Here is a 12,953-nt window from a genome sequence, read left to right on the forward strand (position 1 = left end):
GCCCACCCCTAATTCCGACTAAACCTTCTTTCTTATCAGCAAGCCAAGAGTTCCACCTCCATTCTACATAACCCACTCTACTTCAAACATCACAAAAACCAAATTCTGCTACTCTTTCGCAACATCACAAATGAAGAAGAAGGTGATCAAGTGTTTTCCCACTCTTTTTACACATACAAAACCAATCAATCACTATGATGTGACACTTGCGGATATTATCCATAGTAAAAATTTTCCTAGATATGTTGTCCAAGTCAAGAAATCCACCCACAAAGGAGCCTTAAACCTCCAAATTATCCACAATAGAAGCATCCTTCACACAAGTGAGACCATATAAAACTGGAAAAGCTACTGCCGCTTCCGCACACCACTGGTCATGCCAAAAGCTGATACAGGAACCATCCCCCACCTCAAATCTAGAGAAACTGGAAAATTTTCCAACCCTTTCCTGATAGCAACAAAATCATTGCTTGTAGCATTTTTCTATTAAAAACTCCATTAGCAAGGATGGATGTATATGAAGCACTTGACAAACAAATAAGGTGTCATCCACTTGAATTACTATCTAATATTAGTACTTATTTGAAAGCCTATTTGAGTTGTGTTCATAGAGAAGCTATAATTTTTGATAAGTATAAAGAACCTATTAATCAAAACTGAAGAAAACAAAAGGGCAATCATCTTGAAAAGGTGATATCCTAGGTGCTGTTAAAAATAAAATGAATTTTCTTCTTTGGGTAAGAAATTCCACAAGTCTACCCTATCAGCCGGCAGGCTAAATTATTGTATCCTTTAATGTCTCTTTATTTTTTTTCTTAGTAATAAATTATTGAAAAGAAAAAACCGGCACATCCCTCGTACACGAAATGTATACAAGAGAGACAACCACATTACAGGTGTCTAAAATCTAAAAAATTTATAAGGTCTAAAATATTCGAAAAAGGAGGATGAAGGAACATAGACTACAACCCAAACTACAACCCAGTTTTTTTTTCCTAAGAGGGATCTCAAAAATATGAATTTTAAGGAAAGCACAGGGATCTTGCAATCCTCAAAGTAGCAGTGATTCTTTCCTCCAAATGTTCCATATTAAGAACAAACGAACAACTTTCCAGATAGTTTTAAGAATGAATGAAGGAATCTCCTTTAATGTTTCATTCTCTTCATTATATGCAGTTACTAGCTAGTACAAAATGGCATAAAAGGATCCATATAGCCAACTCCAATTAGTTGGGATTAAAGCTTCTTTTTTTTTCATAAATAATAATGATATAAAAAAGCGCAAAGGGGCGCAACCCACATATACGGGAAGTATAAACAGAGAGCGCCTAAGAGGGAGAGAAATGAAAAAGAAAATCAGAGAAATTAATCACTAAAAGAGCTAGCCAAGCAGCCGTCCAAGAGTAAAGAGTAAAAAAGAAAAAATGAGTCAATTCCTCTATAGTCCTGGTGGAATTTTCAAAACATCTAGCATTTCTTTCATTCCATATACACCACATAAGACACAGAGGGATCATCTTCCACACAACCGCGCTTCGAAATCATCCTCCCAACCACCAGCTATCGAACAAGTCCCTCACCCTGCAAGGCATGACCCAATGCAACCCAAACCGATTAAAAATCGTATGCCAAAGAGCACTTGCAAGCTCACAGTGGAGAAGAAGATGATCGACTGACTCTCCGGTCTTCTTGCACATACAACACCACTCCACTACCACTATGTTCCTCTTACGCAAAACATTATGAGTCAAAATTTTGCCTAGGGCCGCAGTCCACCCGAAAAAAGCCACTCGTAGAGGCGCCTTAGTACGCCAGATGCTCTTCCAAGGAAACACCTCTTGATTAGAATTGGACAAGGCCTTGTAAAGCAACTTAACCTCAAACTTGCCCTTCTTGGACGAAGACCAGCAAATACGATCTACAATGCTTATGGAAACCTTGCAAGAATACAACCGATCAAAAAAAGGAGAAACCAAATCCATCTCCCAATCTTGGACGGGCCGTACAAAAATGACATTCCACTCGACAACCCCATTCCTCCAAGTAATATTATCCTTCACCCAAGCTTCTTTGTGTCTAGTGATACTGAATAAGAACAAGAAGGCTTGCTTCAAAGAATTATCCCCACACCAAATATCATGCTAGAAACGAACTTTCGAACCCTCCCCCACCTCAAACCGAATACCTTTGGCAAAAAAATTCCAACCTTGACGAATATGCTTCCATAGACCCACACCATGAGAACCCGAAACCTCCTTCGTGCACCACCCACCTTCCTGGTCTTCATACTTAGCTTTGATAACCTTCCATAGACCCACACCATGAGAACACTTAGTTGGGATTAAAGCTTATTTGAATTGACTTGAGGTGAGTTTAGTCTACAACCATAATCAGCACTTTGCTTCTTCTCCTTTTTTTTGAAATTTGGTTTTTTTGCTAAGTTTCTTTTTTTATAAGTAATCGAATTTCATTAAAAACCAAAGGGCTTATTCAAGTACACAGAAAGTATACAAGAGAAACACTTGACCAAAAAAAGAAAAAATATCAAAAAAACTCATGAAAGCTAGAAATATGCAAACAATCATAGGCAGCCACTCAATGGAAAAGGGGTGTTGATGAAGAAGGCATTTAACTCCGCCACCATCCTCTCACTATCTTCAAAGCTTCAGTCATTTCTTTCTTTCCAAATATACCCATCATGTAGAGCAGAATCATCTTCCAAACTACTTCAGTTTGAGGCTACCAAATTGTCCTCTCCAACAAGAAAAGAGATCTCTCACCCGATGAGGCATGACCTATTGCTAAACTGAACAAGCCGAAGATAGAGTTCTATAAGGAACTCGCTGTTTTGCAATGGAGTGAAAGGTGCTCAACAGCTACCCACTCTTTTTACACAAGCAGCACCAATCTACTACAATAATATGATGCTTCCTTGAATTACCAAGAGCAGCCAACCAAGCAAAGAAAGCCACTCCCAAAGAGCCTTAATCCACCAAATACCTCTCCCTTATGCACAATTAGGGGTATTGAAAATGAAAGAAAAAGCAGCAATGCCAAGGTAGAGGAATTTCCTGCGCATAACCCTCTTTTGTTCGCTGTTTTCACTCCCTCTATTTATCTAGATCTGACTCTTTTTATCCTTACAAGTTGCTAAACTTTCTTTAGATCCTTCATAGAGTAGCAGATTGCCTTTCATAAAATATGGGGCTGCCTTGTATGCTTCTTATGAACTTGAGATGCTTCCTCCCCCTTAGACATTACTTAATGGTTTTATTTACTTATCAAAAAAATAAAAATTAAAAAAGAGTACAGGAGAAAATATACTCAAAAATCCCTTGTAACCCCAACTTGAAGTCTTGAATAGTTCATAGTAATAATATCAATAAATTAAGGATTAATAATAAATTTGAATAAATATCAAGGTTTAAAAAAGTCTGATTGAATATGAAAGGAACATGACATGTCCTAACCTCCTTAGAAAGAGGGGCCTTTGTAATAGCATAGTAGTCAAAAAATATTTGCAACGATGCAGGGTCCTCCAAAACTGGTCGCCAAGAAGATGGAATCTGTCAAATCACCATCACATTAGAAAACTATTTAACAATCCCATGCACAAGGAACTCACTGAAGGACCATCAAATAACTAATAATTAAGTCAAAAGAGGCAAATACCTGAACAGTACCAAATTCTTCAGAACTTTCATCAATTGATGTCCCAACAAAATCAAACGATAAACATTTAAGTGAAAGAGAAAGCGCTAACTCTTGCAATCGACTGACAACTGCAAGTTAAATAATGCAAAACCTTCAGAACAAAAGTCACCAGCAAAGCAGCAAATGAAAAACTTTTAGGCAGGATGTACGGTCACAGCGTATACACTAAAGCATATTACCATCACTCTTCAGTTGACGCAATGATGTTAATGATATTTGGAATATTTGATACAGCGATTGATCCCTAAAGTTGCATGCTACCCTTCGATGATGTGTTGAAGGCAAACCAGGATTTGGCTAAGGATTTTAGAGGTCCAGAAAAATAGAAGCAGATATTAGTAAGCAGATCAAAATAATTAAAACAATATCTAAAGAGGAGGGGGGGAGAAGAAAAAGAAAACAACAAAACTCACATTCTAATTGTCCAAAAAAAAAAAGGCTACAACAAGCCTGAATCAATGGCAAACCTAGGGACAAATTATTGCTCAAATATCCAATACTGTTTCACAATAAATAACAATTCATTGCTATAGATGTAATATTTATTATCTTTCAATCTTTATAACATTGGAGTAATTATTCACTATATTGATGATAAACTTGGGAAGAAGTTATAAACTTACCTGATTCATCTCAGATACAAGTTGATTTAATATCTTCAAACCAATAGCATAGTGATCTGATGTCGACTGCCAAAAACAAACAATTTGTGAGCAACATATGTAACCAGCCATATAAAAACAACAGTTGGAACTAGAAACAACTGGTAGCAACACCTTTAAATGAAAGAAATCTACTAATAAATTATGAAACTCAATATAATACCAACCTATCAAAAAAAAAAAAAACTCAAATAATACCATGCTAAGAAAGCAACAGCTTAAGGCATTAAAATTATCCATAAGAAGCAAAAAAGTCAAGATGGATGAGCAGCAAAATGTGGGATGATAGTATACGACACAGATGCAATATAAGAAGGTATCAAAAGTAGGCTAATCCAGATTGTGAAAATCAATCTACTGTGACAGGAAAAGAAAAGGCCCAAGGCATTAGAAGTATGCCTAAGAAGCAGAAGAAAAGCCAACATACAATGAAAAAGTCAATATCAAATATAGCAAGCATTCAGTTGCAACCATCCAATCAAAAAGCAATCACAAGAACAACTTCAAACCCAATATAGAAGCTTGCAATCCTCAAAAGTGCAACAATTCCTCTCTCTCCATAAATACCACAAGAGGTATGGCGGAATTGACTTCCATACCATATCGTTTCCATGCCTATTGCTTCCAAGTAAACACATTATTTGTAACAACCCAGAACACTATAAAAGGATTTAACACCAAACAACCCTCTTTGACCCACCACAACTTGTCTTCACCTTCCCGTCTCATTCTAGCTAGATATAACACCCTGAAAAATGAGGCAAAAACATCCACCTCCCAATTATGAGCCACTCTAGCAAAGCTTAGGCTCCATTGAATGAAGCCACCAAAAAGCTCCAAGAGTTCCGAACCAAAAGCATCATTTGTGCAAGCAATACTATATAAAGCTTGAAAGGCTTCCTTAAGTGCCATATCTCCACACCGTTGATCATGTCAAAATCTAATCTTGGAGCTATTTCCCACCTCAAGATATGACTTGAAAACTCCCACAATCCTTCCTAATATTCTTCCAACCCCACACCAAACACCACAAGTCTCATTAAAACACCACGCACCCCAAGAACTGCCAAATTTAGAGTTGGCCACCATTCTCCACCCTCTCTCTCTCAAGCCCATAGCACCAGAATTATTTACCTAAGAGAGCACAATTGAAAATCTGCAAGTTTCAAAGCCTCAGCCCTACCTTAGAGATCGGCAAACAAACCTTAGACCAATTTACCATGTGATATTTGAACTATTCACCTAGTCCACCCAACAAGAAATCATGTTGAAGTTTCTCAATATGGTTTGCAACACTTGCAAGGAGAGGAAAGAGGGACATGAAGTATGCAGGTGAATTAAAAAGTGTGCTCTTGATAAGGGTAACCCTCCCACCCTTAGACAAATACATTATTTTCCAACTAGCCAAACAATGCTCTATCTTCTCAATAACATCGGCTCCCAACAGTAGACCAAGATACTTCAAAGGTAGAGAGGAAACCCCACAACCCATACTACCAACCAACCCAACTACATTATCAACAATTCCCACATAAACCAATTCCTACTTAGCTAAGTTTATCTTCAAGCCCGAAACAACTTCAAAACGTAAGAATAAGCCCGAGGGTGACAAACTTGATTTGGATCAACCCCACAGAAAATCAAAGTACCATCAGTAAACAGAAGGTGAGAGATATCAATCCATGTCCCCACAGAGAAGCCAGACAACAAATCCCCACTCATTGCAACAGAAACCATCCTACCCAACGTCTCCATCACAATGACAAAAGAGACAGAGGGTTCCCTTGTCTCAAGCCAAGGGAGCTACTAAAAAATCCCGTGGGCATGCTAGTCACCAATACCAAGGAAATACAAGATGTGCATGATTGAGAGGTGAAAGTGGTCTCTGCTTGCTTTGAATGTTTGTATTCTCAAGCAGTAAGGCAAGAAGGTGAGGATAAAATCTGTTGGATTTCCTTCTAAAAGAAAATTGTTTGAAGTGAAGTCTTACTATCACGTGTTTTTTTTTTTTTTTTATAAGTAATATTCAAGTTTTATTAAAAGCATAAGGTGCCCCTACGTACACTAGAAGTATACAAGCAGAAACACCTAACTAGAAAAAGAAAAACGACCCACCCAAAACCCTCAACATAAGCACCCAGCACAACCAAGTCTTACTATCACGTGTTATTTACTTTGGTAAGTTCTCATTTTCCTTGGAAGAGTATTTTGAGAGTTAAAGGTTCCCTCGAGAGTGACATTCTTTGTGTGGACGGTAACTTTGGGAAAAATCTTGAATTTGGATAATTTTTTTTTTTTTTTTTATGTCGGAAAACCTGTCCAAGGCAAGGCCCTTCAGACCCACCCCTGCAGAGTAAACCCCGGTCCCGTGCACCGCACCCTTGGAAGTTTCCCTACACGGAACTGGTTAAATCACTGGCTTTTCACCAAGGGATGTGGCCACAAAGGATTGTTTGCACCCATGAGGTATTGAACCTTGGACTTTGAAGGGATGATACCTCAAGACCAAGGCCTCCACCACTTGGGCCAACCCCTTGGGGTTTTGGATAATTTATGAAAGAGGAATGTTATTGTGGTGAAATAGTGTTGAAAGTGAAAGAAAAGTGAAGAATCTATTGATCACCTCTTTCTTCATTGTGAGGTTGCAAAAGATTTATGGAGTTCACTTTTCCAATTGTTTAGTGTTACAAGAGTCATGCCTCAAAAGGTGAGAGAGTTGTTGATGAGTTGGCGAGGACAATTGGGACTCCGTACTGCTTTGAAAGTGTGGAGGTTGGCTCCTTTGTGTTATCCCAAGCATTTCTCAAACTAAGGAATATTCATGTTTATACACGTAAATCTAGACGCAAACTTACACGTGTACTTTTCATATGAACTTTCCTTGCATAAATTGATTTATTTCTAACCAATTAAAAACTCTTGGGATATTTCAAACAAGCATCACCGGTCACCTAAATAATACACAGAAATTAATATGTAGACATTGGAGCATAGAATAATAGAGTTACTAGATTCGATCAGCCAGTCAAAACAATAATGATGCAATCCTCTTATTACAAAAAATCAAGACGAGCCAAATAAGCCATACACTGCCAAAAGGGAAAACAACAAAATGTTTAAATTTGAATCATATGCCACTACAATGGCAAATGCATTATCAGTAGCACAACCTACTAAAAATTAAAATCTCTTTTGCATAATTATTAGCAACATAACCAAGCTAAATATTGGAACCACAAGTAATAAACATCAAAGTCGAAAGTGCAAAATAAATTTAAAATAATAAAAGAATAAATTTTAAATTTTAAAAAAATAATAAAATAAAGATCTGCAGAAGGATCATCTAGTAGCTCAATTCATTAAAAAGCCATCAAATCATAAAAACTTGTTAGGCAGGAAAACTTGAATTCAAAGGAATCCAATGGACCAACTTAAAGATGACACTAGAAGCATATCTTAAACATCACAAATGTGTACATGCATGTGTAAAAGGAGTGGAACACAACAGTTAAGATGCATACATAGGCACACACACACACACAAATGGACAGATTTCTTAACGTATGCACTATAAGTAACCTGGCTCAAGAAGTTCATCGACTCTTTAACCACATCCCGGAACCGATCATCATCAAACCACCCAAACTTTGTAACTCGACACAAGAGTTGAATTAATGATGCAGTTACAAAAGTCTGCAATTCAGGTCCTCTGGTGGCCAGATAGTTAATAAGGTAGTTTCCTACAAATAAAGTTCAAAAGTTCAATTTTAGGAAGCAAAGTAAGAAAGAAAAGGAAAAGGAAAAGCATAAGCCATTTAGCGAACAGGATTAAGAAATTACGGATATCAAGACGGAGCTGTAGAGCGAGGCTATGCTCAGTGACTTGCTTCAGCAAACTTGAACTAGCGAGCATCAATGCATAAGGTGTCAATGCATGGTCAAGAATGTATTGGCATTGGGAAATATAATCAGTGTTCACTGAAAAGCATTTCAAAGTGCTCTCTGCATGAGCTCGTTCTACTGAGTCCTGAGAATTGTACAGCCTCTCACACAATGCCTCTAGTTGTGCTAGCTCCATTGCAATGGAATCTGAAATAAATGGCATTAATATCACATTACCAATACCATCCCTTCAAAGCAAGTTCCAGAATATCCATAGCAACAACACCATCGCGTTTCACTTGTTTTACTTCTATGTACCATGGAATGGATTAACTCAATAAGCCTTCGTTTGGATCCAAAGAAAATGAAAGAAAAGAAACATAAATATTTTGATCATTTGTTAAGTCCTTTTAACGCAACAACATTAACCACAGTTCAACAAATTAACCATTCAAATCACTTTTCTCAGCCACCAAACAGAGAATAATAAACAGAAAATAGAAAAACACGACCAAAGTAACATCTAACACCTACGCCACACAGTCAGCCGAGATTTTAACCTATCAAGTGTAGTTGCAAAAGGAAAATGAAAATGAAGTGAAAATCACTGAGATGTATTCATTAGATAACGGCTCTTCCGATAAAACGATTGCAACGAAGATTCAAATATGGGAACTACTGAGTTTCAATTCCAAAGTTTCTAATAAAACAAGGAGAATGTTAAAACCTAAAGATAAAGGCAAAACGAAAAAACCATTCCAATGGCACGCCCTGGCACGAATTCATTGCACAATGAATTTTCCTAAAGAAACATTTTCCGAGAAGGATTGCAACAGAGATTCAACCACAAGGACTAAATTTGACAGTTTTCATTGCCAAATTTCGAAGAAAACATAAAGCAAATTGAAGTCTAAAGCTAAAAAAAAAAAAATGAAAAAGCCATTGCACCGAAGCAACTGGAAATTTTTGCCCGAGAAAATGCAAGAAAGCTCTTCTGAAAAAAAAAAAAAAAAAAAAAAAGAAACAAATGCGACCAAGATTGAAAAATAAGTATAACTCAGATTTCATTGCAAATTTTCCAAAAAACGAAAAGGAAAGTCAAGCTTAACGATAAAAAGAGAAATGGAGCAAAGCAGCTGGATTTTTCATCTTCCAAGAAAACGATTGCAACGAAGATTGAAAGACAAGTACTTCACTACAGAAATTCCAACAAACAAAAAGGAAAGTCAAGTTTTAAAAAAAAAAAAAAAAAAAAAAAAAAGTCATTGCAGCAAAGCAGCTGGAATTTTTGCCATTTTCCGAGAAAACGAAAGAAAAAAATTTCCAATAGAAAGAAAGAAAACAAAACAAAGAGAAGCATCGCAATGATCAGTGAAAAAAAAAAGGAGAAAAACAGAGTAAACTACCTTATTGGGATCTATCTGAGATCCAAACCTTGTTGGCGTTGCGTTTTATTCTTTTTTTGTTTTTTCAACTGATTTGGATTAAAATAGGGAACATCGACGAGAGAGAGAGAGAGAGAGAGAGAGAGGAAGTTTTGGTTTTTGCTTTCTTGATTAGTGAAGGCTTGGTTGGGCTTTAATATGCGATGGCGGTGGCGAGAGCGAGAGAGAGGAGGTCCTTTGGAGCACGGTGGTGTCTCGTCGGCTGCGAGGATGGTGCGGTGCGTTGCGTTGCTGTGCGGTCCAGCTTCTCTTTTCTTTGGCTCATCAGGGTTCAATGGGCCGGCTGCCTTATTTGGACCAAACCTTCATTTCTTCCTCTCACTTAATCCCAACACGTGCACTTTCTCCATTTTAGAAAGGAAATTAAGAACTTTTAACTATAATTTAAAATTTTTAAAAAAAAAAAAAAAAAAAAAAAAAAAAAGGAAAAGGAAATGTTGGTGTTCTCTTAGTGTTTGTATGGTCATATGAGAATATTATTTTCTAAAAATACCAAAAAATAAACCAGCCCCACCGATCCCTTATTTCTCTCATCCGGTTTTTAGAAAATAATATTCACCTAAAATTAGAAGAACACCTAACATTTCCTTTTTTAAAAAAGAACAAAAAAAATAATTGGTGTTCTCATTGTGTTTTTATGGTCCTAGGAGAATATTATTTTCTAAAAAAAATCAAAAAAGAAACTGGCCCCACCGATCCCTTATTTCTCTCGCCTGATTTTTATAAAATAATATTTACCTAAAACCTAAAGAATACCTAACATTTCCCTTTTAAAAAAAGAAATGAAGGGGATGATTAATAATATAAGGAGGACTATAGTCCTCTCATATATGATGTGTCATTTAAAATCATAGATCAAAATTCAATAATGATCATCACAAATTCAATAGTGATTTTAAAAGTTATGTCACATTTAGGAGAACTATAGAAAGACTCTAGTCTTCTTTCTATCATTACTCGAATGGGATCATCATAAATAAAATAAAATAAAAAATCCTAGATATTTTAAAATAATAATAATAATAAATAAATTCCTTTTGGATGGCCTCTCCCAACTCTCTTTGGGTCAGTCCATGATAGGCTTATATTATATCTCACAACTCACAAGTGACCCTAAGGAGCATTTGGATGGGCATATAGGATTTTTGGCTTTCATATTTGGACCAAAGGCTCTTTTCTTCGTCACAATGTATATGAGGTTTTAACCTGATTAATCTCAATACATGCATTTATGTATGTATTTAGGTTATATTTACAATGTTTATGTGACAGTTTTAAATTTTAACATTTGATTGAGACGATTACATTAATATTGTGGGTCTGTTGTATGATAAAAACGTAGTTACTAGCACTACTCATAATATAATAGTTATAGGGTTGTACATGAGGATGCAAATGCGCATTAACCACATCCACATTGTCATTATACTGATATCGCTTTTAGGTAACCGCATTCACATCCGCATCATGTAATTACTAATTGATGTCCGCTATCTACATATACAATAATCGAATGCAAATGCAATTATTAGCATTAATCGCATCCACATCGGCATTATGCAGATCTCGCTTTCAGGTAACTGTATTCGCATTCACATCATGCAATTACTAATTGATAAATATATTAAGCCATAGTGTTTTAGATGAGATCTATATATTGATTTTACATTGCATCTTAAAAATAACAAAGAAAATACAAACACTCCATGATGAATTCATCCAAAACACATAAGCATACAAATTTTAAAGCGCGATTGGTAAATTTGTTTATATATATATATAAAGGTATGTGGTTGTGGTTATTAATCGTCTGCATCTATAGCCCTAAATAGCCCATCAATTATTTCAGTTGTTATCCTTTTACTAATATGAATAATATTAAGTAATTATCAAAAAAAGACATCAACAAGAGGGTAAGAAATTTAAAAAAAAAACGCTTAAAATAAATTTTATGAAAGAATAATGTTAATCAATCAGCAAAAATTACCAATCATTGTTTAAAGTTTTATATGTCAAAATAGATGCAAGAGCTTGAGAAGTGGGCTTGTAAAACGCCCATTTGAAGGGTCCATACAAGAGGTGTCCTTGCAATGGTATATACAATAGCCCACTGAAAGTTAGTCTACAAATGGGAATTATTGTTTTGTGTCAAAACTTTTAAGACTGAATTAAATTATGTTTTTATTATTTGGCTTAATAAGCCTTGTTTTGTCTTTATCTAAATAAGAACTTTATAAAAAGGTTAGCTAGGTTATATTATGAGAAAAAATTTAATAATAATGAACAAATTGAGATATGGGTGTCGGTAGCCCAAATGGAAAAGAAAAAATAACATGTTTTGCATTTATCTTTCTTTGTAAGATCTATTTGAAAAGAGTAATTTTATTCATCTCTCTTTCATCCTCCCAAAGCCTATGTGGCGTCATCCGAGAATGACGCCACATAAGCTTTGGGGGGATGGCAGGGAGACGAGGGGTGATGTATAGCCTTATTCATTCGAAAAAGCACTATGATTATCTTTGATAACTCTACCCTAGGCAGCAGGGAAGGGTCCTCCCTCCCCCCTCCCTTGCCTCCCCTCTTCCTTTCTCTTCTTCCTCATTTGCTTAGATCCGCCATTCAGACTCTCTACCGGCCTGTCATGTTTTGCACACTGTCATCCCACCAGATTTGATGGGGTTTTTAGATCTATTTTCTTCATAATCAAATATGGCTTTTTTCCATCAGTTCCGTCTATCTACACTATCACTCACTGTGCTCGTCGGCCACCCCTTCTTCCAGCCGTCGGTTTTCACGCATCATTCTGCAGCGGTGCATGGGTCCCACGCGCTAGCGTGTTAGCGACATCGTCATTGGGAGTGTGGTGTTTTTTTACTATTTTTTTGATTATGTATTTTCATTTTTGCTTATGAATAAGAAAAGTATGATGTTGCTTCGGTTGCAATAGGTTTTGGATTTGTTGTTTTCTTAAGTTTTGTTTAAGAATAACAAGATAGTTTTCACTTTTCAGTATGTCTTTTGTTTTTTTTTTTCTGGTTCTTTTTCTGTAAGCAAAATATTGACCTGTGTCGGAAGAGTTATCAAGTTTATGGAAGAATTGTCATTGATGAAAGAGACAGCAACCAGAGACGTGATTCGCCGATTTGTGTTGTAGATCTACATACTGATTGTGATGATGACATTTATAAGGTGTTATTTTGTAATAACCCTAGAGGCTATTGGGTATGTCATAGATAGTGTTGGAGCCGTA

General features: G+C 36.2%; 1 protein-coding gene across 2 annotated transcripts in view; it reads right to left on the reverse strand.

The window, feature by feature from the left end:
• LOC132177969 (uncharacterized) overlaps positions 1-9,978 on the reverse strand; it is a 39,582-nt gene extending 29,604 nt beyond the window's left edge. For both annotated transcript variants that reach the window (XM_059590445.1, XM_059590439.1), the window contains exons 1-7: positions 9,665-9,978; positions 8,217-8,465; positions 7,956-8,116; positions 4,338-4,403; positions 3,894-4,011; positions 3,673-3,782; positions 3,471-3,566 (exon numbers count right to left, since the gene is read on the reverse strand). In XM_059590445.1, coding sequence (XP_059446428.1) covers positions 3,471-3,566; positions 3,673-3,782; positions 3,894-4,011; positions 4,338-4,403; positions 7,956-8,116; positions 8,217-8,454 — 789 coding nt within the window. In that variant the 5' untranslated portion in view covers positions 8,455-8,465; positions 9,665-9,978. The remainder of the gene's footprint in view (positions 1-3,470; positions 3,567-3,672; positions 3,783-3,893; positions 4,012-4,337; positions 4,404-7,955; positions 8,117-8,216; positions 8,466-9,664) is intronic.
• Between the last annotated feature and the right edge of the window lie 2,975 nt (positions 9,979-12,953).

The sequence above is a fragment of the Corylus avellana genome, chromosome ca1, assembly GCF_901000735.1.
Source record: "Corylus avellana chromosome ca1, CavTom2PMs-1.0".
Lineage (NCBI taxonomy): Eukaryota > Viridiplantae > Streptophyta > Magnoliopsida > Fagales > Betulaceae > Corylus > Corylus avellana.